We start from the raw sequence: 26,200 nt of genomic DNA, 5'->3' as shown, positions 1-26,200 counted from the left end.
GCAAATGTAGATAAACGCCTTGCCAAAGGACGCTAGTGCTGCTGTGGGATTTTGCCCCTCTCCGATACGGTTTTCAAAGGGATCCACTGCCGACTTTGATATATATAAATATGTTAATAACATAAATGCATTTCGAACTGATAGCAAGTAAAGGATATTCGAAAAGTCTTCAAACACCAAATAGACACTAATTCATATTCAATATTTTTTTCTTATTTTTAATATATTCATAATATGAAGCTCCAGTAGAGGCTGTATAGTAATATAGATGGGATAACATAGGTAGCATAAATATGATTACATTCACAAATATAGTCACACACGAGTTCAATAAATATATTTCTATACATAGACAATATAAACACCTCAATACGTTTCAATAAAAACGACGTCACTTTTCTCTGCGCTTGGACAGATATCGTAAGAATTAACTCATTGACAAGGCCGAATGTATCAGATTCGCGACAAAAAAAGTTATGATTAATCCAGCTATGTTCCAATCAATCATATCTGTCATGAATATGGAAAGCCAAAAGTTCAATAATTGTCTGTCTCTTAATGCAAGGTGACAGTAGCGCCTTTTCCTGCAGTGATCCTGCAGGTTTCTTCCATTTGCTTCTCAGTAAAAACTGTTGTTTAAATTTTTAAACAGCGCTGTTTACAACACTGCAAAAACGCTGCTTACGTTTATCATTCTAACACAATTTTGTTTGTTTTTTGTAACAACAACTTGTTTAAAAACTTTAAACAATAGTTGTTAGAGTGATGGGCTTAAACAACGACACTTGTTAAAAATTTCAAAGAATGTTTATACGATGTATACCTGGCAAAAGTCGTTTAACAGATTAGTGCCGTACTTAGTTTATAGGAAAAAAAAAAAAATAAAGATTAAGCCTGTTCTTTAAGATTTAAAACACTTGCTTAAACTGTCTAAATCACAATGTAAGGTCCATATATGAAACAGCGTTGTATAAAAAATTAAACATAGTTTTTAAAAATATTTGCTTTAACCCCCCCCCCCAAAAAAAAAAAAAACATCGTAAACAAAATTTTATGTTAAGGGTGCCCATTCCTTTTGCAGTAATATACTGTAGGTTTCTCAAACGTTATAAATACAAACAGTGTGTTAAACTGCAGAATAAGAATTTCGAGCCAGATAAAACAATTGCTATATAGTTTGGTGTACGTTGAAGCATTGGTAAAGAAAATCTATTTCATAAAAAATATGGCCTCATGGAACTAAAACACTGACGAGACATTGTTTGTTAATTTGCTTACTGTTTCAACTGTACATTATTACTCGTTACACTTTTTGTTGCATGAGCTTGACAAAATGTCGTTTCCATGGAAACAACATGCAAGTACACTAAACAATTTTTCACGAAAAAAAATCTATAAAAATGAGAAATGAATCTGCCTGTGCATTGATTATTAAATTTGTTTCTTTTATTTTCTTTTTTCCTTCTTCTTCAGGGGAGAAAATATCATAAGCCTCAGAACTCAGCTCAATGAACACTACGGTAGTTCAAAAATACTAATAAAAATGTTGCTTTTTACTTCTCGACGTCAACAAAGAACCACAGAAAATAAAAGGAAACGAACGCTCTTGTTAGTGTACACGTTTACTTAGTCAAAAAAAAATCGATGATGATAGTGAACTATCATAACATGGGGCGGCGCAAGTTACGGGTGATAGGGGTGAGAGCAAACAACGTTAACGTGTTTTCATATTTGTTTCTTTTTCGAATTGAATTCATTGATGATGAACTTAATAATACAAGAAGCGTCCCAACCAGGGGACAAGGGCAAAACAAATTAAATGGGAAGTTATATTTTTCCAAACTATGTTTATATGGTTTACACGGAATAAATAAGTCTTTGTACTCATCTTTGTTCCCCGTTCTCCCCCTTCCCATCCTTTTCTCTTGCCTTCACTAAACTAAAGATCATATGACGCGGGTGCCCCAGCCCCCAACTCTTGGCACCGCCCCTGAATAATATACACCTTCAAAGCTTGGACGGACTACGAAATCATACTCTATTCAATTTACACAAATCTTTGAGGTTCTCTGACATCTTGCACACTGGCCTTTAATACACAACATCAATGCTCATCGTAACCTGCTTAGCCGAAAAGAGTTTTGTTTCAATTTGTTTTGTTTGTATAATTTTTTACACAAATCAGGTGAACTTTAGGCAACATTTTAAAGTCATTATCATATTGGGTTGCTTTTCAGATTAGCCTAAACAGTGAATAAAAACTTGAGGGCTAGAAGTAGGGGACTAGAATAGCCACATGGAGGAGACCCATTTCATCCAAGAGCTTTTTAATAGGTTAATGATTTATAAAATAAAATGTCTTTAAGCCCCCCCCCCTCCCCGATATCATTGTGGTTGAAATAAACCCATCGGTTTCCATTAATAAGGGTCTTCCATTGGTTCTTATAATTCTCTGTATAAGATAGTACCAGCAAATTCATGATTTGGTGAAAATTCCCAAGAGCTACACGCGCAAGTAAGTATTCTATTCTACACATTCCATCAATGAGGGCGTACTATGAATCGCGTTCCTCCCCATCTATCGTGCTGTCTTCACTGCTGCTATTCCTGCGGTAGGGTAACGGTTGGACGAAGGATTCTTTCGTGGTGGGGTAGACTGAACTTGATAGCCCATAACCGCCGTTTGTAACACTCGTCGGCATCATTGTCTGACCGGATTCGGTGAGGGCGCCATAACTCTTCAAACCGGGTCCGCCGACACCATTGTCGGTTACGAAACCGTCCTAGGAATAAGAAAGTTTATGAGGAGAAAGTGATAAGAGGAAAACAAAAACGCATTCAGAATAACTTCAAATTCACACTCCCGTGGAATTAAGATCGTGCATATGGTCTTTCAACTTCAGTCTGTGGTTGTATTTGTCATGACAGAGATAAAACCGTAATCGTATAGGTCTTGATTATATATCTATTTTTTCCTTGCAAATAAACATTCATATTGATATCCCTACTCTGTCCGACAGGATTTTATTTATTTATCCTTTTTTTTTTTGGGGGGGGGTAAATTGTGGGTCTATGACAATTGCTCTAGTAACAGTTGCTCCGATGGAAATTCTGCGCGTTAAGGCAAATATAAAACCCCACTTCCATAGTGAAGCAAACTCTAATACTGATGTTAACATTAATCTGAATCAGAACCTCTATGGCATTCTTAACTGTAACCCAATGTCATCTGAAATATTAAGACAGGAACAAATGTCGCGGGAGCAAAAGCCGTGTCAGCAAAATGTTAATGACAAATTAATAGTCGCGTGGGGGTGTTGTTGGGAAGACACATAGGCCCGTATTCTGAAGTCGGGTTTAACTTAGACCACGGTCTAACTCTGTACTAAAATTATGGGAAGCCAAGAAATAAAAAATTAAGTTTATATTGTATATTTTTTATGTGTAATATTTTGTTTCATTTTGCTTTCATAATGAATAAAATACTTCAGTTATCATTCCTAGACAATTCTGAACAGTTTGGGTGTCATATGTGTTAATAAACTGAATGTTTACTGTAATGGATTTATGCTCCGTTTGGCTCTCCATACTTAAACCACAACTTTAAAGCAGGGTTTGATTTAAACCTGACTTCAGAATATGGGCCCGAGAGATTAATCAATTCAATTCAATTATGGGAGAGGGGGTCGAGAAAGATAGTGAGATTTAAATTAAAGAAGTTTTTGCAGATTTGGCTATGGCAGACAATTGTACCTGTATCGGGAGGTTTGGAGGTTCTGCCCACGGCTGTTTTTCTCCTGAAGCGAATATGCCGTAGAAGAGAACACCTGTAAAATGGACGATTGCTGCTACCAAATAAACCTTCTCCCATTCGTCTGCAGTCTAAAAAAAAGAGAGAGACACCGAAACGGTAGCCAAGTTAGTGAGGAAGCAGATATTTGGAATCATTTCGACAACGGTGGTAAACAAATCTTGATGATCAATAATGGTGGTGATGATAGCACTGTTAGTATTATCGGTAGTAATATGAGCAATCCCCTAGGTCAATCCGTACAACAGTCTGACCTACAAAGCTGACTAAAAACAAATGCAGCTCCCAGACGTATGGAAGTGCAAATGTGTTCATATAATCATTTCATCATGTCTACATCTCTTAGGGAACAGGATAAGATGACGAGATCTCGCATCTCGTCATGTCGACCATCTTGTGGGAGAGGTGATCAGATTGCAAAATCTTGGATCTCGTCGTGTCTACATCCTGTGAGAAAGATGAGCGGTTGGTATACATGTAAATTTCACTCTAAACCGTGTTTTGTCATCACTAACGGGTCTGACTGGCTTCCTATGGGGGTTGGCGCCTTTACATGCTAGAGCTCTTGTGAGTTCTGAGCTGACCGGGCTTGCCCCTTAAATTGTCGTTGAACAGAGCAGCAGGTAAGAGGGCACTAGCCCCCACCAGGATTTAGCTAGGAATTCCGGTGGATGACACAAAACTGTTTTTTATTATGTACTCGGTTGTATTTGTTTAGATCTCTTTTTTTATTTGTTCATATTTCTTGTTGTTTGTATATCAAAGGAAGTTTTGCACGGCTAGCGCCACGAGCGTCTCTGGACGGTGTGTGCGCTCAGCAAGATAATTATTCACAATTATTATTATCATAATGGCAAGATTTTGGATCTCGTCATGTCTACATATTCTAGTAGAGATGATCAGATAGCAAGATCTTGGATACGATATCTTGCCATCTTATCCCTCTTCCCTAAGAGATGTAGACGTGGCGAGATGATTAGATGAACATCTGGGTGGCACTTAAGCTTCCATACAGACGATTTAAATGTGTGTGAGAAAGCGCCTTTGACTTGCTAACCTTGTAAATATTTTTCATTGAATGACGAATTATATGTTCTACAGTATGCATGGTATGTAAATTAATTTCTGCATCAGTAAATAAATAGATAAATGGAATTTCTTCCATAAAGTATTTAATCCTTTTGTTAATGGAGAGAAGCGAATGGAAACACGTGAGGAATAGCGTATTATTCTGCTACGATATGCGGTGAGTAGTTGTTGTTAAATGCGGGGATGGGGATTTTATAATACAGTTCATTTTCACTTCAACTCACAAAGAGCTAAAGAAGCGTCACGGACCGGACGTGAAACTGTCTTCTGTTTCAATCAAAGTAAGTCCACATGAATAGATATATTTTCCATCGTAATTTCACAAAGACATGGTTATTTAATTGAAAAGATTAATCTGTAACTGTATCATCTTCTAAAAAGTATATAGACATTCAAGATGAGACGATAATACATAATAATATTGCATTGTTCTCTATTTTTCACCATTAAAGTGATTGGTTAACATTGGTTTGACTTTTTTTAAAAAAACTGAGCTAGAAGGTCACACTTGTCACCTGTGTCTGTGATATCTAACAAAAATGAAGCCCTGAAAAAATTGCGTTCGAAAATCATTATTTAGTGCTTTAAAAATTGAAATATGAAGTGACCGGAAAAACCATCTTAATTTTATCCCATACAGTTATGTGTACTATTTAGGCGTATATAAGATGCATATTTACAAAATCAGGGTTTGCCTTGTAGTTTTAGCTTTTCATTCTCAATAATGGTTGTTTTCAGGGTTTATTAGTTCTAATACATGCACTTGTACACATGTTTCATCTTGGTTTGAGAATTTTCTAAATCGGCTGCTCACAAAGTTAAACAATTCCTTTAATACAATTACAACATACTACTATCATTTCCTATAATTATGGCAAGAAATTAATGTGCATAATTGTGATAACTTGTAATTTTCTTCATTCAATCGTATTACTCATATTTTTTGTATCGGGAATATGAACTTGTGCAGGCTTATAAAATCTTCTTTTGAATCATGCATTGTTTTGTCTCGATGCAAATGGGAATGTGGATGTAAAAACGAACCAAGTCCTTATTAGTTCGTTTTGTGTAATTCGAGAGAGAAGGAAAGACTTTTGTGTATGTCCAATCTGGATAATGGTAAAGATCTCTATTCATTTCGGGTAATGAATTAAATAGAACATGGGCTCATTTACAGTAACCATTTCCGTTTTTACCAGTAAAAAAAAATTGACATGGAGATAGATTGAACATATGTCATTCTTGAGGTTGTGTATTCAACTCCCATTACAAATGTTATTGTTTAGATGAACATTTCATTTCCAGAATATGAAGTTAATATAGGTTATTTTGTATTTAGATATTATAGAAATATGGGAGTGACACTACATTTTGTCATATATTTTCAAATGAATAGAGATGGGGGATTATCATCATACGCTTTAAAATCTGTGCTTGATTTTCATCGCCATCGTTAACACTAATTCATTCCAAAAAAGTTTTCAATATACTATTTTTGTTATGTTATGGAAAATGTATTATATACGAATGATGTAATTGCACAAGTAAATAATAAAATAAAACAAAAAATCAAATAATTTGGAGTTAAAATCAATAAATGATACTCATTTGATAGCGGATGAAAAAAAACAATCTTGCTATCTAACAATCTATTGATTTGTTCGTCTGACATTCTTACATTTAAAATTGACATGTTCTGTGTTATATATATTTCATGTCACTTTATGTTATATTTTCTAATAATCGAAAGATAACAATTTGAACAGCTATCCGAAAACCAAAAATAAGTCGTCAAAGAAGGTTCTATGTAAACAGCAAAAAAAAAATAATAATTTGGTCTTCAAGAAAAGTTAAGACAGGCATAAGCGGCTAATAAGAGCATAATTTGGTCGTAGAGGAGGACAAGAGTTATCCGCATTATTTTGATGCTGCTATTATCCGCATACTAGCAGCATCGGGACAAGATTTTCAGTTTATGAACGCATTTCCAAATAATGCGGATAATTGCCATGGTGCGGTCACAGGGTCACCCTTTTCCAACACAACCGCATCTGAGGGGCGTGTCCAGTTGTCATGACGATTATCCGCCTATTTCAGGACGGGCGCTAGTAAAAATAATGCGGCTTATTTTCGGAGTTTGTGAACGCAATTTTTATTGAATTATCCGCATTACTCTTAGGCGGCTTATTGGAGGAATGTGAAAATTTCTAGTTGGATATTGTTGGATTCTGGGTTTCTGGTTACTTATGAAATAAATACCATTTAATAAAGAAAAATAAATAAAACTAATAATACACTTAATTGTATACTTACATGGTTTTTGGTGAGGGTGCCCGTAACCTCAGGGCATATGATACCTGATAGCGTTCCTACAGCGTTTGAGATTCCCATTAAGATACTAGCATATCGGGGAGCAATATCTAGATGATTAACATTGAAACCTAAAAAAAATAATAATACAAAAATACCAGTGAGATCGATGCCATCCATGCTGGCTAAGTGGTAACGTATCCACCTCACAAACGGGACTTCATGGGTTCGATCTCCGGCCGGGTCTTTAATATTACGCTATAGACCAAGAGTTTAAGACCTTCTGCCTTTTTGACATACGCTCGGGTTATCCGATTGGAGAGGGGTAGTAAAAACATATTTAGGTATGCAGGGTCCAAAAGGGTAACAATTCATTAGACCTGACATGGTTAACATCCGGTATCAAGATTTATCATGAATTTTATTATCTTGTATCAACATAGAGGAAACCAGTATTATTATTTCTTCATTTGAATATTTAACAATCATGGACATTATGTATTGATGAAAATATAAAAAAAAACAGTAGCAATGAGTATTCTATCTTCTCAAGACATGCATCGCATGACGTAACCCAAAGAAGGACACCGTACCTGATATAGCAAACCCACTGGATCCTACAGCTAAGCAGAGTGATATAATTGCAAGCATACGCCCTCTTGAATATGCAGTCACTAGCAAAAATATCGCCTCCCCACCAAAACCTGGAATAAAACGAAAAAAAAATGAAAATGGAAAAAAAGCCTGTGTTATGAGACCACTAAGTGAAAATTTCCTTTAAAAATATCAAATGTTTGATGTGAACACTTCATTAATAAATCACCTTTCATTGGGTAAAATGAGAAATAGTTACAACAACAAACCAAGGTAAGCTGTTCTAAACAAACATGATACAGGGCAATATTAAATAAATAGAGTATGGCAATTTACATAAATAAACATTAGACAAGAGATGTGCATGCACATATGAAACAAGTCGACTCGTAAACAAACATAGTGAGAAGAGAGATGGAAGGGACACGTTATCCGTTGATATAAACTGAAGTAGTTCTTATTTTCGACATGAATCTATAAATACACTAGGACATTGGTCCTAAAAAAGTACAATAAAATATGCAAATATAATAATGATAATGACAACAATACTAATAATAATGTAAGTTACAGGGCGCAGTGTATTGGTCTTTCAAAGAACACACATATAAATAATTAATATACGTGTATCCTGAGTTTTCATTTTATACATATCAGGGCTTGATTTTGCTCTGCAAATTATGGTATGATATATAGTATCCATTTTATCAACCTGGCATAAACATGGTATTGCATGTATAAGCAATCTAACAATTTTGTTTGTTAGGGTAGAGGAGTAAATAAATTTTGAGATACCTTACCTCCACAATTAAAGACTTTTCTAACCATGGTTGTCGACATATATTGTCTTCTTCGAAGGAAATCAGCGAGTTGTCCACCAAAGGGAACGATGATCGCCATGACGAGATGAGGTAAGGCCGAGATGAATCCAACCTAAATCAGTGGTGGGGGGGGGGGGTAAAAAGATAATAACGAAGACCATTTTTAACAATAAACCCTGGTAAATTATACACACAATTTTTTTTTCTAATGCGCGAAAAGAGCAAGATAATTATAAATGTTATACGTTTGATTTTGCGAGGCCTGTGCCCCACATTGCATGAAGAGTAGATACATCCATTATTTTGACAATTGAGAGTATTTTGCTCCCAGCAGCATTTAATACATGTATACCTAATAACTCAATACCTAATTGAAAGTACAAATAAACGATATCAACTTTTTTCCCGAATATTCATGGTTGCAACTAACCTAACAAAAATTTCCAACTTCATAAATCCGTAACTATATTTGCGTATATGTTCACCTTACATTAATAAAGACGATTTATCTATTTTAGATCATAAAGACCAACGTGACGGCCTGGCAAATTTCCCCATGGAATACTAAAAACAAAACGTGTTTTTCATTAGTACCAATATTCCTAACGCTACCTTAGATATTGCGTAATCAAAAACTTGTTCGAAGTACGAAGGCTGGCTCGTTAACAGAAGATAAAAGGTCCAACTACGACAGAAGTTAGCTACGATGATGGCATATACTGGCATTGAAGTGAAGAATTTCTTCCACGGAACGTTCCTCACCTAGTTTGAAATTTGAAGAAGGAAAAGGCAAATTTGAGAAAGGGCAACTCTGTAATAATCATTAAATTTTAAAGCAATATGATTATCCACTTTCAAATTTACGCACGACCTCATTCCAAAATTCCATTACACTACCCCATGTAGCAATACGAACATCATAAAAAAATCATTTTTTTTAGTGAGGCACGACAGTGTTACTGGACGAAAATCATCTAAAAAATAAGGTTTAAGCGGCACCAACTAAAACATTCATCGTTAGATGAACTCAAGTATTTTGTTTTTATATTTTTATTCGAAATCACAAACTCTTACAAGCTCCTTTTGTTGACTAGCACCACTGAAACACAACTTAAAGGGAAAGATCCCCCTGAAAAAAAATTTATTGTAGAAATAGCAAAAAATAATAATTTTCAAAAATGGATAAAGTTTGATAAAAATTCATTAAATATTTTTAAAAATGATATAATTTGATGTTTTGTTTGTAAGACATCATAAACGAGCGGCTGCCCAATATGTTATGTAAGATAAAGTGCATAAATTTCATTTTTGATGGTTCCTGATGACGTACTTTTTCTTTTTCTTTGTGTGGGCGCGTACAAAATTATTCGTGTATTGATGAACTGAATGTACAATAAAAATCATTTTCTATTTTCTGAGAAAATGGCATTTCAATTATTTTGTAAGCATTCTATGTGTAAGAAACCTCCTCGCACATGCATATGTCACATTATTATGATATAAATTATATTTGATGGATTTCCCTAAAACTCTTGCAATTTTTTTCTGTTTTTTTACAATAAACTTCTTGTCAGGGTGCCCCCCCCCCCTTTAAAATGAGAGAAAATCACGTTAGAGTACAATCTGTAATTTGCGTACCACCCACTCGATCTCTTTCTCCCTGTATATTATCCTTTCTTCTTTTTATCATTTTCTTTCACTTTCTCCATCAAACACCCCCCCCCTCCCTCTCTTAATTCCCCAAGAACCCTCTCGCGCAATCCCCACACACCCTCACACACATACACACAAATTCACTCTCTGTACCTTCCGTTCACTCTCCCCCTCCCCGCTTTCTCTCTCTCTCTCTTCCAATTCCTCTACCTCTCCTTCCATCTTACCGTAATCCGTTGAGCGACTAGCCCCCGCCCCTCTCCGATGCTCTCTTCGATATAATTCCTCTCCTCTTTGCTAATGGTTGGGTGTTTAGCCGGTGTTTCGTGGACAATCCACATGAAAAATACATACCAAATGATTCCCATGGCCCCTGTAAACATTAAAAATAATGCGTCGTAAAAATGAGATTGGTAAGAGCGACGAAGCCTGAAATTGTGTAGGCTTTTTGGAAGGACTGTGTTACAGTGCGATGCAGCGCGTTATAACGTAACCCTTCGAGAAAATTTGTGTAAATGAGCAAGCTCCTTGATGTCATGCAACAATGTTTGCTTCATTCAAAATACCGTGTGAAAAAAATTGACACCTCAAAAATTTCCGATTTAAAGGACAAGACCATCCCAAGAATAAAAAGAGAAAAATCCAACAAGCTGAACAATGAAAATTTCATCAAAATCGGATGTAAGATTAAAAAAACTTATGAAATTTTTAAGTTTCGCTTAATTTCACAAGAGTTATATGCACATCATGGTCTGTATGCAAATGAGGTGACTGATGACGTCATTCACTCACTATTTCTTTTGTATTTTATTATATGAAATAATCTTATTTTCTCCCCTTAGTCAAGTGAAACAACGTTTAATTCCTCCATGAACATGTGGAATTAAAATCTTTAAAACTATATGGTTCAGTCGAGCTGGTCCTTATTGTCAAATCTGTAGAAAAAATGAAATATTGTATATTTCAAACAATAGAAAACAAAGGAAATAGTAAGTGAGTGACATCATCGACTGTCTCATTTGCATTTCACTAAGATGTGCATATCACTGTTTTGTGAGAATTAAGCTAAACTTTAAAATGTCATAACTTTCTTATTTTACTTCCGATTAACGATGACATTTTCAGCGTTATGCTAGTTTGATTTTTTTGTCTATTTATTAAAATCAACATTTTTCTGAGGTGGACTTGACCTTTAAGGGGGGAAAAATCTGTATTAAACAGATGATCATTTATGGCCTGAAAGAGTATCCTCTCCCAAATAATTTGATACCATATTTATGTGGTATGTGTTATCCCTTTGATGATCATGAAATATTCTTTCAAGTGATTCAAATTTTGACTTGCGTTCAAGTCAGGCATGATTGCAATGAATAAATCCAGATGTCAATGATGTCATATTTCTACTAGGGTTGCACTGAAATCCATTTCAAAACACCTTTTTCAGTACGTTGCTTTATAATTGATTAATAAACACTTTTTAATATCAATTCTCAAGTTATTTTCATTGAAAATGGATAAATAATGTAGGATTTGGTCATCAATGGCACCTGGGGTTCATTCATCGCAATCCTGCATTACTTTGGCGCGAATCAAATACATAACTGCAAAGAATACCCGCTGATTATCCAAGGCTGATACATCCAACATTCATATGGTATCACATTATTAGAGAGAGGATACTCTTTTGAACTATAATAATAACTATGCGTTCATAACGTTTTTTTCGTGAATTGGGGATTTGTGAGGTGTAATTTTTTAATTTCATTTATTTTTTAACTCACACGGTATGTTCATTAGATAAACCGTCACTCACCGAATACATAGAATACGGCTGGCCAGCCTGCGTAGTCTGTCAAGATACCAGCAATAGGCATTCCTATCACTGCTCCGGCATACGACCCTTTTAATAATAAAAGAAAATGGATTACAAATGTATTAATTCCTCTTTTCCCCTTTAAAATGGCAGTCGGAGAAAATTATTAAAGTTTCTTTCTTATTTAGAATATAATTTCTTCGTCTTGTTGTTTACAATTTCATATTATTTTTTTGTGGGGGGACGGAGGGGTCACAAATTCTTTTTCTTATTTCTTTTTCTCCTCTCCGTCCGGGTATTCCCCTCATTTATTTCCTTCTAATTCGCCTTCTTCTACTAACCTAAGCATTTAGTATGTACTTCTTCTTTATTAGTTTTGATTATCCTTTGTTTTTCAAAAATTCATCCTATTACCTCTCATTTCATTTATTTCTTTATCCCCTAACTGATCTTTATCCACTTTATCAATGTTGTTGCTGCCTTTCTTCTTATCAATCTTCTTTCGCTCCCTCTCTCTCATCCTCCTAATTCTCCTCCTCCTTGTTCTTCTCTGTTTTGTTTTTCTTCTAGCTATTCTTGTTCTTCTTCTGCTTCCTAATCCCAACACTAAATTTTATACACTCATACTCCTTTTGTCTCGACAATTTACCTTCATTTGTTACATGTATGGGTGTTTTCTTTATATCGTTTATTATTTTGTAAAAATATTATGGAATACCTTTAAAATCTGCTGTATATCTATACTTTTGATGACCTAAAATGCATTCAATGATTTGGAAATTAAGACACTGAACTGAATGACATTGATTCTTACCTGAAAAGGCAATAGTAGCGAGTTTGCTCCTTTCTAGAGGGGGCGCCCATTTACTCCACATACCGTGGCAAGCTGGATATTCAACTCCCTGCGCAATGACAAAAACAAGGGGGAGAACCCTGTATTAAATGCTCTTTAAAACTCGAAAAAATGATATTGAATCCTAGATTTTTAAAAACATGATTTAAATTAATATGAGATAATTTGACATTCATTAAAATAAAACAGCAGTGGATAAGGGAAACTGGTGAATAATAATAAAAACGAAGAAACAGAAAAACTTAAAAAGTGGATTTAGCTCCTTTTGTAATAAAAGTCCTCATCTACATAAAAGAATATAAATTAATTATGAAAAAATGAAGGAAATAGAGTATGAATAAATACAATGTTACAATTTTTTTCTGAAGCGAATTATTGATAGGAAAAACAGGTGGCTTTTACTGGATTATCCTTTTGCTAAAGGATAAGAAAAGTAATTTTTTTCAATATAGTATTATAGTGAATAGCATGCTTCTACCGTTACGACGCGTCCTTTTATTTAGGCCGATTAATGCTATCTGTTATTTTATTAGTTGTACGTCTGCCGAAATTGAATATCTAAAGAAAATGGTTAGCTGGATATTGAAAATGAAGCACATCGTCTTTTTTTGGGGGGGAAGTACTTTAATCACTATAATTACATTATTAATTCTAACATTCGCTTGTACATCACTTTCTTCTTACTTTATTAGAAGTCTAAAAACACTTCAAAATAATGCAGCATAATTAGTTTTGCTTTAGCAGTGCCGCAGCTCTTATACGCGCTTGTACGTTTCTTCGAATGATATGAAACGAATATCACTGGGCCTTGTCATCGCGCAGCCATCTTAGAGGTTAAATCATTGGCTCTGATCTCTAACAACTCTGTTTACACGTATAGCTATATCCTCTGAAGGAGGGCGTTATGAGATTATGACGTCAAATATATCAGGTCTATCAAAATAACGTTTATTTGAAACTGTTCCATATTACTACACTAGCTTGTACCGTGGTCCTTTATAAACGTACCTCAACGAAACCCTGCAGCATCCTGATTGCGATCACCATCATAGGGCTCACGTGACATGCCAGAGGAATGAAAAGATTTAAAATGGACGAAATGCAGATAGCTGTGGCAAATATTCTGAAAATAAAGGCATGAAAACGAAATCGAATGCGTTGATTATATTGGGATTATTTTTTTTTTCTTTTAAAAGGAGGTAAAGATTGATTTCAAGGTGAATTCAACACCCATAGGAGCATAACTTACCAAGAGTATAACAACATTTATACCAATTAAACATGCAAATGAGACTGTTTTATAGTACAGAAATTTGCCTAATTGTGATACGGACTCTACAATAAGGCACCTTTCTGTAATGAAACTTCACCGTAAAAAAGTTTGTTTTTTATACAACGCTGCGGTTAAAATATTAAACAAAAAAGGGCCTCATTTGCATGTTTTATTCTCAGTAAATCAAGCATGGTAGATGAGCTTTTCATCACATATTATACGGTTCGTATCAGAGGACACATTTACCATTTACAGTAACTTGGTGTTAAAATATGTGACCTTGACTTACAATTAATATTAGGTTCAAGAACTTTTATAAACCAAACTTCTTTGTCACCATGTCGAGTCAAGAATTCGTACATTGATGCTTATTTAACTTCGAAAATTATTAAATCTTAAGCTCCCCCGAGAAAATTACACCGATGATTGGCCAACACTGGTGAACAGACCTGGAAGAGTGTGTTATTATCGCGTGGTAAAACATCCCAAATCTGGGTGAAAAGCTATAGTTTGTGTGTAATTTGATCATCTTTTAGCAATTACATACTTTCTACCTGGCGTTTTGGCACTCACTTTCAAGTTCTGTGAACAAATATTTTGGCGGTCAATTTATTGAATTATGTATGAACCCATTTCAAGGTTGTGACAATATTGAACTGGAATTCATCTTAATAAATTGTAAACGTTATCCATCTTTTCAAAAACACACACACAAAAATCATTTCTAAATTAGTGCTGAGAAATCGCTGCTCTGATTGGCGAAGACATGCTAATTCTATCATTTTTGTGATATGGAATTTGCGACCGACTCTGATTTGCGTTCAAAGCATCAAGAGTCGGAATGTTCATCAGTTAATGTCGCAAATGATGAGATTTCTTCCATACCTAAATGAGTATCTTCATGAGAAAATGCAACTTGATATCATATGACTGAATAATTATTCTCATTTGATTCCTTTCATATGAGTCAGTTAGTAATGAATGTAAGATTGCCGTTTAAATTCCAATTGTAATATATTGCTCGGGCTCATTTACGCCGAGGTACACCGGCAAACCTGACCCAAGATAGACCAACATCTAATACGTTGGTTTCAGTATCATACTATCGTTTGGTTCGGATTCGTCGGTGTGTCTGCGGTTTGAAGCGGATAATGTATTCCTACTTTACCTGTTTGCGGGAAACCGCGCTGCGAGGAATCCACCGGGTACCTGAGTTATGATGTAACCCCAGAAAAACGAACCATGCATGGCACCTATCGTTTTGACGCTCCAACTGAATTCAGGCTCCTGTGCAAGAGATGGAGAAAGAAATGGAAGCAAGAGGATGAAAGGGTAAGTAGGAGGCACGCACATCTTCACTCGTATGTATTTGTGCGATCATAAGTGAACCAACTTAGTTATCAACACACAGAGACACACCCACACAGAGGCCGCGGAAACGGTGTGGGGGGGGGGGGGGTGCGATGGCTTCATGCCGTCCCCACCCTTTTTTGCCAAAACCGTGTACAAAAACGTAAAAATGACTATCTGATGATGATATTTTGCATGGTCAGCCCCCAAACTTTTAAAAACCGTTCAGCGGCCCCTGCCACATACGCGCACCCTGTTTTACCCACATGTATCACACATTCTCTCTCTCTCTAACACACACACATACAGAGTTTTACTTACATGTATCTGTGCGACTCCACCGAAATGAACCGTCTCATTATTCACCATATCGACAATCGCCACGCCCAGATTGCATCTGATTCCAAACGATATGAGGAAGCCAATACAGCTCATGATTGCCACTACATAACGCTTCGGTATCCACGTGCAGCAAGTGGGACAGCAGTCACAGTTGCCGGGGCAGCGTCGGCGGGACCCGTACCCGTAGGTGTTGTGATGGAATTGGAATGATTGACGCGACGTTCCATTTTCGCCGCTGTCGCCGGCGTTGACGACGTTGCCGTCTGACGTGAATTCGAAGGGACCGTTGGCCTCGTCAGCGATGAGAGATGATTTGTCCTCTTTCTTCTGTGTTAATCTGCATAACGAGAATGAAGTGTCACAAGTTCAATTTAACCATGCAAACATCAACTTAGTTGTCTAGACGTAATTTCAATATTCCAATGGCTGCCTCCTCTAGCATCTGTAGAAACATATGAGTAGGCCTTACATAATGAGAATGTTATCATTTATCCGAAAAAATACCGTGGTAAAAACAGTGAAACACGTTTGCTTTGTCAGCCAATCAGCATATTTCTCAGACCCATTGGCGGCGGAGCAGAAGATTATCTTTTGTGTTGGGGGGGGGGGACGGCTATTGTTGCGTCCCCCCAAACACAGAAGATAATCCTCTGCTCCGCCGCCTATGCTCAGACCACAAGGACACGTTGTCAGATAGGCTAACTATCCTTGGTTCTGATTGGCTCAGAAGCACAAGGATTCCTCCTTTCTTTGATTTGAATGTTACAGTCACACCAACGGACTCGAGTGCAGACTGACCGAATACCGGGGGGGCGTTTCATGAAAGGACTTGCCAGACGTTTTATCGGACAAGTCCCATTTTATCCGACAGTTACCATAGGAACAGTGCCTCTCAGCCAAACAAAATCACGGAAAATGTCAGATCTGACAACTTGTCGGATGAAAATATTGATGAAACGCTCCCCCGGAGTGACGGTGTGTAACAAAGAAACTGTAACATGCAAAATAAATACGCTGTGAATGATAGTGAATATTGTAGTGAATGGTTGAAATACACACACACACATATATTTTTTGTGGTAAAAAGTGTTTATTCATTGGCGGTGGTTAAGCGCATAAAAAAGACCACCAGTCGTTTTAAAGTCGCTCTAAACTTACGAATAGCTTAATGAAACGGCCCCTGATTGCTAAGAAAGCATGCATGCTTATAAAAAAGCAAGGAGCCAAAGGACTGACGGCTTTAGCTCCAATCCGAGGGACCTGGTAAGGATTATTTTTGAATGCCTTACCTAAGGGCACCAGTGCACTCATTTTGAAGCGAAACCGGGTCCCCGGAATACAAAGCCCCGCCTCAACGACTAAGCTAATTTTAATTTCCTTCAGCAAGAAATATATCCACATTGTGCTGCACTCAACACAGGTGAGGTGAATGGCTACCAGGCAGAATTTATTCATTGAATGCATGAGCGCAGAAAAACAGCTCGAGCTAAAGCAGGAGTAATGATAATAATAACAACGCGCATCCGAATAGAATGTTTTTTTAGATAGATGGTGATATATAAATGCCTATTAGTATTATTGTTATCTTTATTATTATTATCATTATTACTATTATATGGGTGCAGGGTTTACAGAAAAAAATAGCGTGAACTGCTGAACTGGTTGAATCGAGCATACGACCTTTCGTTATCTCTCATGTGAGGACTTTGGCGCACCCCGAGATATATAGACACTGTTCGAGTTGATAGTTCGGCCATCTCTGCTTTCCATATCTTTCTTTATCGATCTTGATCTATGTCACAAGTGATTGCTATTGCTCTTATGCCCTTAAAAAAGGCATATCTCCTATGAAATGTATACAATTTTGATCAATGTGTTATCCCCCAAATGGCGGTAATAACTAGCTCACCCTCCCCTCCGTTTTTCAAAACACACCCACACTTGAGCGCACACCCACACTTGAGCGCACACACACATATGCGGCTTATCAATCCAAAGATGAGTTCCTGCAGCTATATATTTCGTTTTCCATTATGATTGTAATAAGTTTTGTCAAGGGAAAAAAAGTTCTAGATCCGCTTAGAAAAGCTATTGTTCAGCACTTAGATTTCCCACTTAGATTTCCCAATTAGATTTTCCAGGTGAAAAAAAATCACAAATTATGTTTTATATCCCCGTGCGAGAGTAATTTAGAGATAATCTTCATAGTCGTTGCCGGTGGATGGAAACGCTGATTAGTTAATTTGGATCAAAATAACTTCCCACTTTAACAGGTAGGCATTCTTTTATTAAACATACACCCACACGTGAGCGCGCACCCTCAACACGCGCACACACACTGTTCAATCCAGAGATGACTTCCTGCAACTATATGTTTCGTTTTCCATTATCATAATGACTATTTTTCAAGGGAAAATAGTTCTAGATCCGCGTCTAAACATTATTGTTCAGCACTTGGGTCTGTCCCAATTAAATTTCCACGTGGAAAATAAATTGTGTTTTGTATTCCCGTGTGAGAATAATTTAGAGATAATCTTCAAAGTCGTTGGCGATGGATAGAAAAGCTGAGTCAAATCGGATCCAAATAACTTCATACCTTCACAAATAGTTGTTCTTTGTTTATAAAATGGTGTTAATATCAGATTACTGAATTCTTGAGAAATAACAGACTTATATTGTAGTTTGGGACAGGCAAAAGCTTCCGTCTGAAACACTTTATTTTCTAAAACGTCGTAACGTGCCATTTACCCCGCCCACACCATACCCAACTATTTTGTTTCCTTCGTTTATTTTAAAGGAAGTTAGTTGCACTCATACATAAAAACTCTCTCATAAAATTATTAAGAAATTAAGCCCTGATAAATTGGATCAATGAGAGATTTGGTACGCCATGATACAGTAACTTCTACATGGCAACTATTGGATTCATTTCTGTAAAGACCCAACCACAAACTCACACACACGCACTTCCTATTCAACATTTCAACAGAATGGTTGGCATTTATACGTTCAAAAATTTTGTAAGACCCTCTGCTAAATCATTTTGAAGATTATATGAACCATAGTCAGTCTGTACATTGTTTACCGTATTTTTTATTATTACCGAATATGTGTTGGAAAAAAATATCATTATTTATAAGGGCGTAATAATTTATTTATCCACATTTACAAAATTTAGGAAATATAGTATTTAAGTATTTATCCATTAATTTATGTGTTTATTTTTGTTTTCGATACACATCTTTTCTGGTCTACTTCATTTTATTTCAGGTCAAGGTTAGTGTGCTACATTTAAATAAGAAAATATATTCACCGCATTCACGATAGCCTCAATGTATTACGATACTTCTATGGGATATATATAGAAAAGAAAGAAAAATCACTTGTCAGGACGATTTCTCGCGGACGATTCGTTCTGGAGCAATCAGACAGTCACAATTGCTCATATTTTTGTTTTTCGAGGCCACCCTATCTATCATTATCCCTTGCTTATTTGGGTTGACTGTGAATCTTGGACAGCATGCGACATGATCTTGTTTTCTTTGGTGTGCTTATATTGGAACTCACGCTATGTGTGTTCTCATCAAGTTGTGTTATTTAGAGAATACAGTTTATTTTAACGTCGACATTGTCTAGAAAGTTAACCGTCTGTCTGTGAGGAACTGAAGAATGAATGTTTGGCTAGTCAAATGAGAGAAAAAAACACGTTAATTGTGCATTTAAACAACCTACATTCTACCACCCGAACAGCGCGTCTCATTGTCTCAAGATTGTTTGATCTTTAAACTTCTGTATTATCTATGCTACCATGAATTTCATAGCCAACATGCGACTAAATTCGCATAAGCACCTCGGTCGGCGATCTGTGGTTATCCCCTTACGATCCATTAGAATCATAGGAATATTCGCAGGTTTCCCTACAGCAATGCAGACTCACTGTAGGACATAAATAATTTCAATACAACAAAAAATTTACAATATTCGTTTTACGTATAATCACAATAATCTTTTTTTTTATCCTGCACCTCAACGTTTCTACACTGTTAGAGAATCTATCCTTAAAATAAAAGAAGTTCTTGCAGCAGAGTCTCGAGAACTCCTGTTATCTTACCAGATTACGTTATCTTACAGGGAATTGGTATTTTGTGTATGGAACCTTACACATTTCCTTAATAAGACACCATTTCCCCTTTTTAAACAGACCTATTTTGTTAAAATGCAGAAAAATTCCTGTTTTATGAATTTACAGAAGATTCTGTTAGTGCTTTTTGCAAAATCTTCTTTTTCCCCCTGTAAAATCCGGGTATTTTTAACAATGTACCGAAAATACCTGTCACATTTACTTTGATGTGATATAAATCATATATATATATATATACATAGTTTCTTTTTCACCATCATGTGACAAGGAGGAACCTCCGGTGTTAATGTTTCTCGCAAAATACATTCAAAGCCACTAATCTACTGCAACTAAATTTTAACGAATCTCCGATATCGCTGTTGCATTAAGTATATTTATTTTCTTTCGATTCGATTTAATTTATCATTACAATAATTAATTAGATGAACATTTGCATTTTTTCATATTTACTTGTGGCAATGTAAACAAAGGACTGATGGGAAAAAGCACGGAATAAACTCAATGAGACTATGTACGCGATAAATCATATGATTATGACATTTGCATAAATGAACATACATGTAGCTGCTGGTTGTACAAACTCAAACTGACGAAATGATTATATGAAAAATATTGATAAGTGCATCATCATATTGCACTGAGGGTATAATGCCGTCTCTTTATTTGTTTTGCCTCATGACCTTTATTTGAATGTTATACCTGACCTTCATTTGAATGTTATGCCATTCATCGTAATGTCATTTAATGACAATCGGCTTATTCAAATACCAACTGATGCTTAACGTTGATGTCCCTGTTTAACGGTAGTATACCAACAATTATCATACAGAATAGAATATGTGGTCATTCCTGGTTCATCACGGATACATTCCATCCACCATCATCATTATAGGGAATTTTCGCTCACCGACCTACGGAGGTTTGAAAAGAGAGCTGTAGTACTTGATGTACCCATCAAATGACAAAGGACAGCATTTAGGGCTTTGTCGAAGGTTGTTGAAACGAAAGAGCAGTTTAATCTTATTTTTCAGAGCTGATGACAAATCCATATGTATCGTTTGTCAATACGCAATGACTAAACTGCTGTGTCGATTCACCCGTGTTTGACAAAGTCCTCTGTTGTTCTTACCAGCATGGCAGGCATTTGACAATACATTTACTCTGTTCTTGAATGCTCCATACGTCGCTGAGCAAAAAACGTTTTACTATCGCAGATTGACGCGTTCGAAACTTATATACGCAACTTTCATGCAGACCTGTATGCCAGTTGCGCAGTGATAAACTTCCTTTCTTAAAGAAATTGCTGTCATGATTCAGGGTTCACTAGTACGAGTTTTATTTACATTTAACATGAACTGGAGCTGTACAATACTTATTAAAAGAACACAACAATATTTAGTGTATGATTACTGAATGATTTCAGATATATTTGTCATGCAATCCCCCAAATAAGCAATGAGACGCACAAAGTTACTTTTCAGATTCTTATTGAGTTTGAAAAGGCATATCAGCTTTGAAATCATAAATAATTTAGCACAAAAAATGACCACAAAATACCCAGTTTTTGATTGCATGTATAATTCAGTGGAAGTTTTTTAACGACTAAAGAAGGTTCCAAAAATCGGGTTCGCTCAAGCATAGAATTTCCAAACTGCACAATCTCAGGCAAACTTCTGAAAGTAAAGTTTTGTATCTAATTTAATTTTTGAAAGTGTTGATAAGGAGAGTTACGCGTTGAGCACTCTAAAGAATTGAATTGGATCTTTATAGGTCACTCGGATTATCATTATCTGCCTTCTAAATGCGATGAATTTCAGTGTTATGCTAGTTCAATGTTTCTAAATTCAAATCGTTTGTTCAGATGACTCTGTCTTAAAATCACAAACTAGAATCCGGATTGTTAAGCTCTTGCGGTATACTGTAATGCACTGTGCTCTGTCATGGGAATCTGTGATCGTGATTATGTTTGATTTTTTTCTCCATAATGGAGAAGATATGGGAGGTGTCTGTTATCACTAGATGAAATGAGCTGGAACAATGGAACCATCTTCTTTGTATACATTAACGCACCGAGCGGAACCAGCGAAATGACCAACATTGCTAATTGGAACCGAGGGACGTGAGGGATATGGCATACGCAATGTCAAAGTCATCAGACATTTTCAACTCTTCTCTCCACAAAATGGTGGACGTTTGATTTTTTTTTTTTTTTTTGGGGGGGGGAGATTGTGTTTGGATCTCCTTTGGAAAAGTGATGATTCCACCTTTACAACTTGAGACAGAATATGTGAATACGAGACGGGAGAACGGGAGGGGGGGGGGGAGGTGAACGGTGAAAGCTTGAATATTAGACTTAGGTAAAACAACTTGTTCATTCATTGAAAACTGATATCAAAACGGTTCAAGTAAACTATGTGTAATGCTATTCATATGGTAAACAATAATCGGTTACCAATAAGAAAACACAATTAGCGTTCTTAACGTTAAACTGCTCGGTTTTAATTCTATCTTTTAGAAATTTCACGAGTGCTTCCTGACTAAAATGAAGTGCATTGCGTTTGATAACAGATATGCATTATCATTAGGCCCATGTAAAAATGTATATTTCAATTATTTTGCAAGTTCTCGATTCATTGTTTATTTCTGGATTTTATGTTTTTTATGATTTCATGCATTTTTTAAATGTCTCTTGTAAAGCATTAGCCTATTCAGCTTTTACAAATTGCAATTATATGTTTTAATACACTTTTTAAAACCACGCGTAGCATAGTGTCCCATATTGTGCCACTCGTCTTTGCATAATGCAGTGCCCATACGTTTATTCTGAAGTACAATTAAACATACAGCATGGCATGGGATGGCATATTACTTGACCTAACAAAAATGAAATGATCCTTTAAAATCAATGCTTATTAAAATACTGATGATAAAACAGGTTTTGAAGGGTATTAGTAGTACAAAAAAGTACAGACAAACATATGAAAAAGGAAATAGAATCCAGCGAGAAAGAAAGCGGGCAAGTCCGCCGGGGATCGGTCAAAGAGTCACGCTCAGATCTATTCCTCAAAAGCAAATGCACTATGGGCGTTTAGCAAACAAAATGTACACGGAATCCCGTACAACAGTTCAATATTGACAGAAGACATGCGACATATCCCCGCACTTTACTCTTGTTCTTTGGCGCTCAATTTCTTCCCAATTCTCTCGGTTTTGCCATATATCCCCCTATAGGCGTATACATGAGGGGGTAAGGTACCCCCCCCCCCCGCCAGCCATATCAAAGACAAGTCCGTGAGGATGCTTTGCAAAGCGCATCGCAAGTTACCTTTAACTTACATATCCAGACATTTTGCATTTACTACGAGGAAATAACTTTACAAAAACGCACCAATACCTTTAAAAATGCATGTAAAATCACATTGGAGAGCGAAGAGGCTTTTGTCGAAAGAGAGACCGGGACAGCATCGGAATCTCCTGACTATGGACAACAACATATTTGCAGTTGTTCGTCCAGTACACATCTTCGGATGATCAGCTGTCCAAGTCCACCAGATTTCGTCAAAAGCCTCCCAGCTTTCCATTGTGATTTTCATTCATTATCAAGGGAAACGATGCGTTGTAGAGAGTTTCCCCGTAGTAAATACAAAACTACATATTTACGCACGACTGGAACACGTTCCTGGTTACTACAAAGAGACTATCATGTAGCGCAAGAAAAAAAAAGGTTACCATTGGTTCGCAATCTTCGTCGGCAGTTACTGCAGCTAGATGATGTACCTACCTGGTGGGTGTTTCATAGAGCTGTTCGTAAAGATACATATTGTTGCTACTACTTATCGCATAAACCTCATCGGAATTGTGAACTTTTTGAACTTGTTGCACGTTATTCTCACGTTATTCTCAAAATCATCGTGAATATGTGAACAGTTTCGGATCAGCTGCGTAATGTGGACCCCCAGGAGTGAAATGTGAGTTTCTCGTATATAATTTTGCTGACTTTACTTATTGAAAAGCTGAACCAATCTGACACCAACAATCTGGAAACCAATACACGGTGATGTCCTTCACTCAAACCGGGCAGTAACGGGCTGAATATTGCTCTCAAACCGTTCATCGAAATCTTTAACCACTGTGCCTCTCAGCCCATGACGGATCAATCGATTGGTCAACTCTTCGTGTACTGGAACAAAAGCCCGTACCCCTGTCTATTGTTTGCTGCACCCCTCTGCCAAACTTTCTGAATGGAAGGCAAGATCGAGGCACCTCTGAAAAGAAAGTGACGAGAAATGCTAGCACAAGACAACTGAAATTTGCGACGTACCGAGCGAGACGTTCCATAATGGCAATGAGGCGCCGACTGAAAAACTCCGGTATATCCATTGCGGAAGACTTAACTTCATCAAACTACGAGATATTGAAAGAAGCACGAATGTCGTCAAAGGTATCTGCAGCGTGGTCACAAGATGGACGTATCCTTGTAGCTCTACCAGCAACAAACGGAAAATCCATCAGAAAAGTTATCAGCACTGTTGAAGAAGCACGAAAACTGAAGTGAACGACATGTTACATGTTCCTAATATCTCCCCTGGGAGGTCTGCGATCAACCTCTCTTTTAATATTTCAAACTTGACTTTTCACATCTCATTTTAAAGATATTTTTTTTAGATATTATCTGTATTTGTTTTTTTTTTCATGGGAAGGGATCATCTTTGTGGGATATGTCAAAAATCCGTGAAAGTAAATCATAAAGGTCTGCTATGTACACAATGTTGTAAATGGATACATATTGTATGTGCCCATGTGTCTCAGAAATCATACAATGATCCATTTGAACACTTTATAGACTGGATTTGTCCACGTTGTGTATTTGAACATTTGCCTTTTCATCAGCTGGATAAGACTCATGTCAACCCAAATAATGAGCAAAAAAGTAAAGAACAAAGTATTAATATTTCTTGTGCTAATAAACATAGTGACTCTGGTAATACTTACAGGGAATTACATGGAAAGGGTTTGAAATTTGTCGAATTAAATGTGGTTAGTTTATTAAAGAACTTCGATGAAATTGGTGATATATTGTGTAGGAACGATATTGATATTCTGGCTCTAAATGAAACCAGGCTTGATGACTCCATTAAAGATAATGAAGTATACATACCGAATTACAATATTGTTAGGAAGGATAGAAACAGAAATGGAGGAGGGGTTTGCATTTATGTACATGAAAATATTATATTTGAAAAGCTAAGTATACCTAGTTCAGCTAAAAAAATAAATTATTTGTATTCTTATTCGCATCAAATGTTCCAAACCTGTTATCTTTATGAATTGGTATAGACCGCCAAATAAAACAAATGTACTTCTTTCCTATGAATATTTATTGATCCATTTAGGGGGATTCAACGTTCCGATAATTTTAATGGGTGATGTAAATTATGATATCATGAAACTAATGGAGATATTCGCAAATATTCTGATATTAATGATATATATGGAATGTGTCAAGTTAATAGAACGGAATTTACTACAGTCACCCAAGAATGTTCTTCTTCGATCGATCATGTGTTGACAACTTGTCCAGAAAAGGTTAATTCATTCGGAGTCCTCCACAATGGACTGAGTGATCATTCAATGAGCTACTTAATTTGGAAAGCTCACACCAATAATGATCCATTCATTAACTACGTAACCTTTAGAAAGTCACATCAAGTAGATTTTGACAAAATGAAAGCCGAACTTCGAGAACAAGATTGGGCTGAAATCGAAGGAGTTAATGACCTTGACGAAGCCGTTGATAAATGGGAAAGGCTTTTTCTGGACATAGTTAATTAATAAATACATGCCGACGAAAATGAAACGAGTTCGCAAAAAAGCACTCGCCTTGGTTGAATGAATCTATTTACAAGCTCATGAAGGAACGTAACAAAATGAAAGTAAAAGCTAAAAAGGGACAAAGTGCTCTTTTTGGGAACAGTATAGACAGTTAAGAAATAAAGTGACATTTGAAATAAGACGAGCAAAAACGAAATATTATATTGATAAATTAAGTTCCTGCAAGGGCAGAACGAAATCTTGGAAAATGCTGAAATCATTGCTACCTAAGTCTAAATCTGTTACTAATTTTCCATTTTGTGAAGATAAATGCCAAGA

The 26,200-nt window shown here is 36.3% G+C and overlaps 1 protein-coding gene across 1 annotated transcript; it reads right to left on the bottom strand.

Moving 5' to 3' along the window:
* Positions 1-411: 411 nt before the first annotated feature.
* LOC121421358 (vesicular glutamate transporter 1-like) lies at positions 412-25,311 on the bottom strand. Its single transcript, XM_041616055.1, has 13 exons — positions 23,832-25,311; positions 15,889-16,246; positions 15,386-15,504; positions 13,953-14,067; positions 12,906-12,993; positions 12,092-12,178; positions 10,506-10,651; positions 9,238-9,387; positions 8,605-8,737; positions 7,804-7,914; positions 7,214-7,341; positions 3,754-3,882; positions 412-2,783 (listed from the first exon to the last, which is right to left on the bottom strand). Exons 1-13 carry the CDS (start codon positions 23,867-23,869, stop codon positions 2,556-2,558), a joined length of 1,830 nt encoding a protein of 609 aa, XP_041471989.1. The 5' UTR covers positions 23,870-25,311; the 3' UTR covers positions 412-2,555.
* Between the last annotated feature and the right edge of the window lie 889 nt (positions 25,312-26,200).

This window comes from Lytechinus variegatus, chromosome 9 (assembly GCF_018143015.1).
Source record: "Lytechinus variegatus isolate NC3 chromosome 9, Lvar_3.0, whole genome shotgun sequence".
Taxonomy (NCBI): Eukaryota; Metazoa; Echinodermata; class Echinoidea; order Temnopleuroida; family Toxopneustidae; genus Lytechinus; species Lytechinus variegatus.
This window is presented reverse-complemented; position numbering and strand designations above follow the sequence as displayed.

Coding starts and splice junctions, on each gene's coding strand:
- LOC121421358 (XM_041616055.1), bottom strand. CDS start 23,869: ATGTATCTTTACGAACAGCTCTATGAAACACCCACCAG. Junction 16,247..23,831: donor CTCTATGAAACACCCACCAG/GTAGGTACATCA, acceptor CTCGTTATGCAG/ATTAACACAGAAGAAAGAGG. Junction 10,652..12,091: donor AGCCGTATTCTATGTATTCG/GTGAGTGACGGT, acceptor TAATGTTTACAG/GGGCCATGGGAATCATTTGG.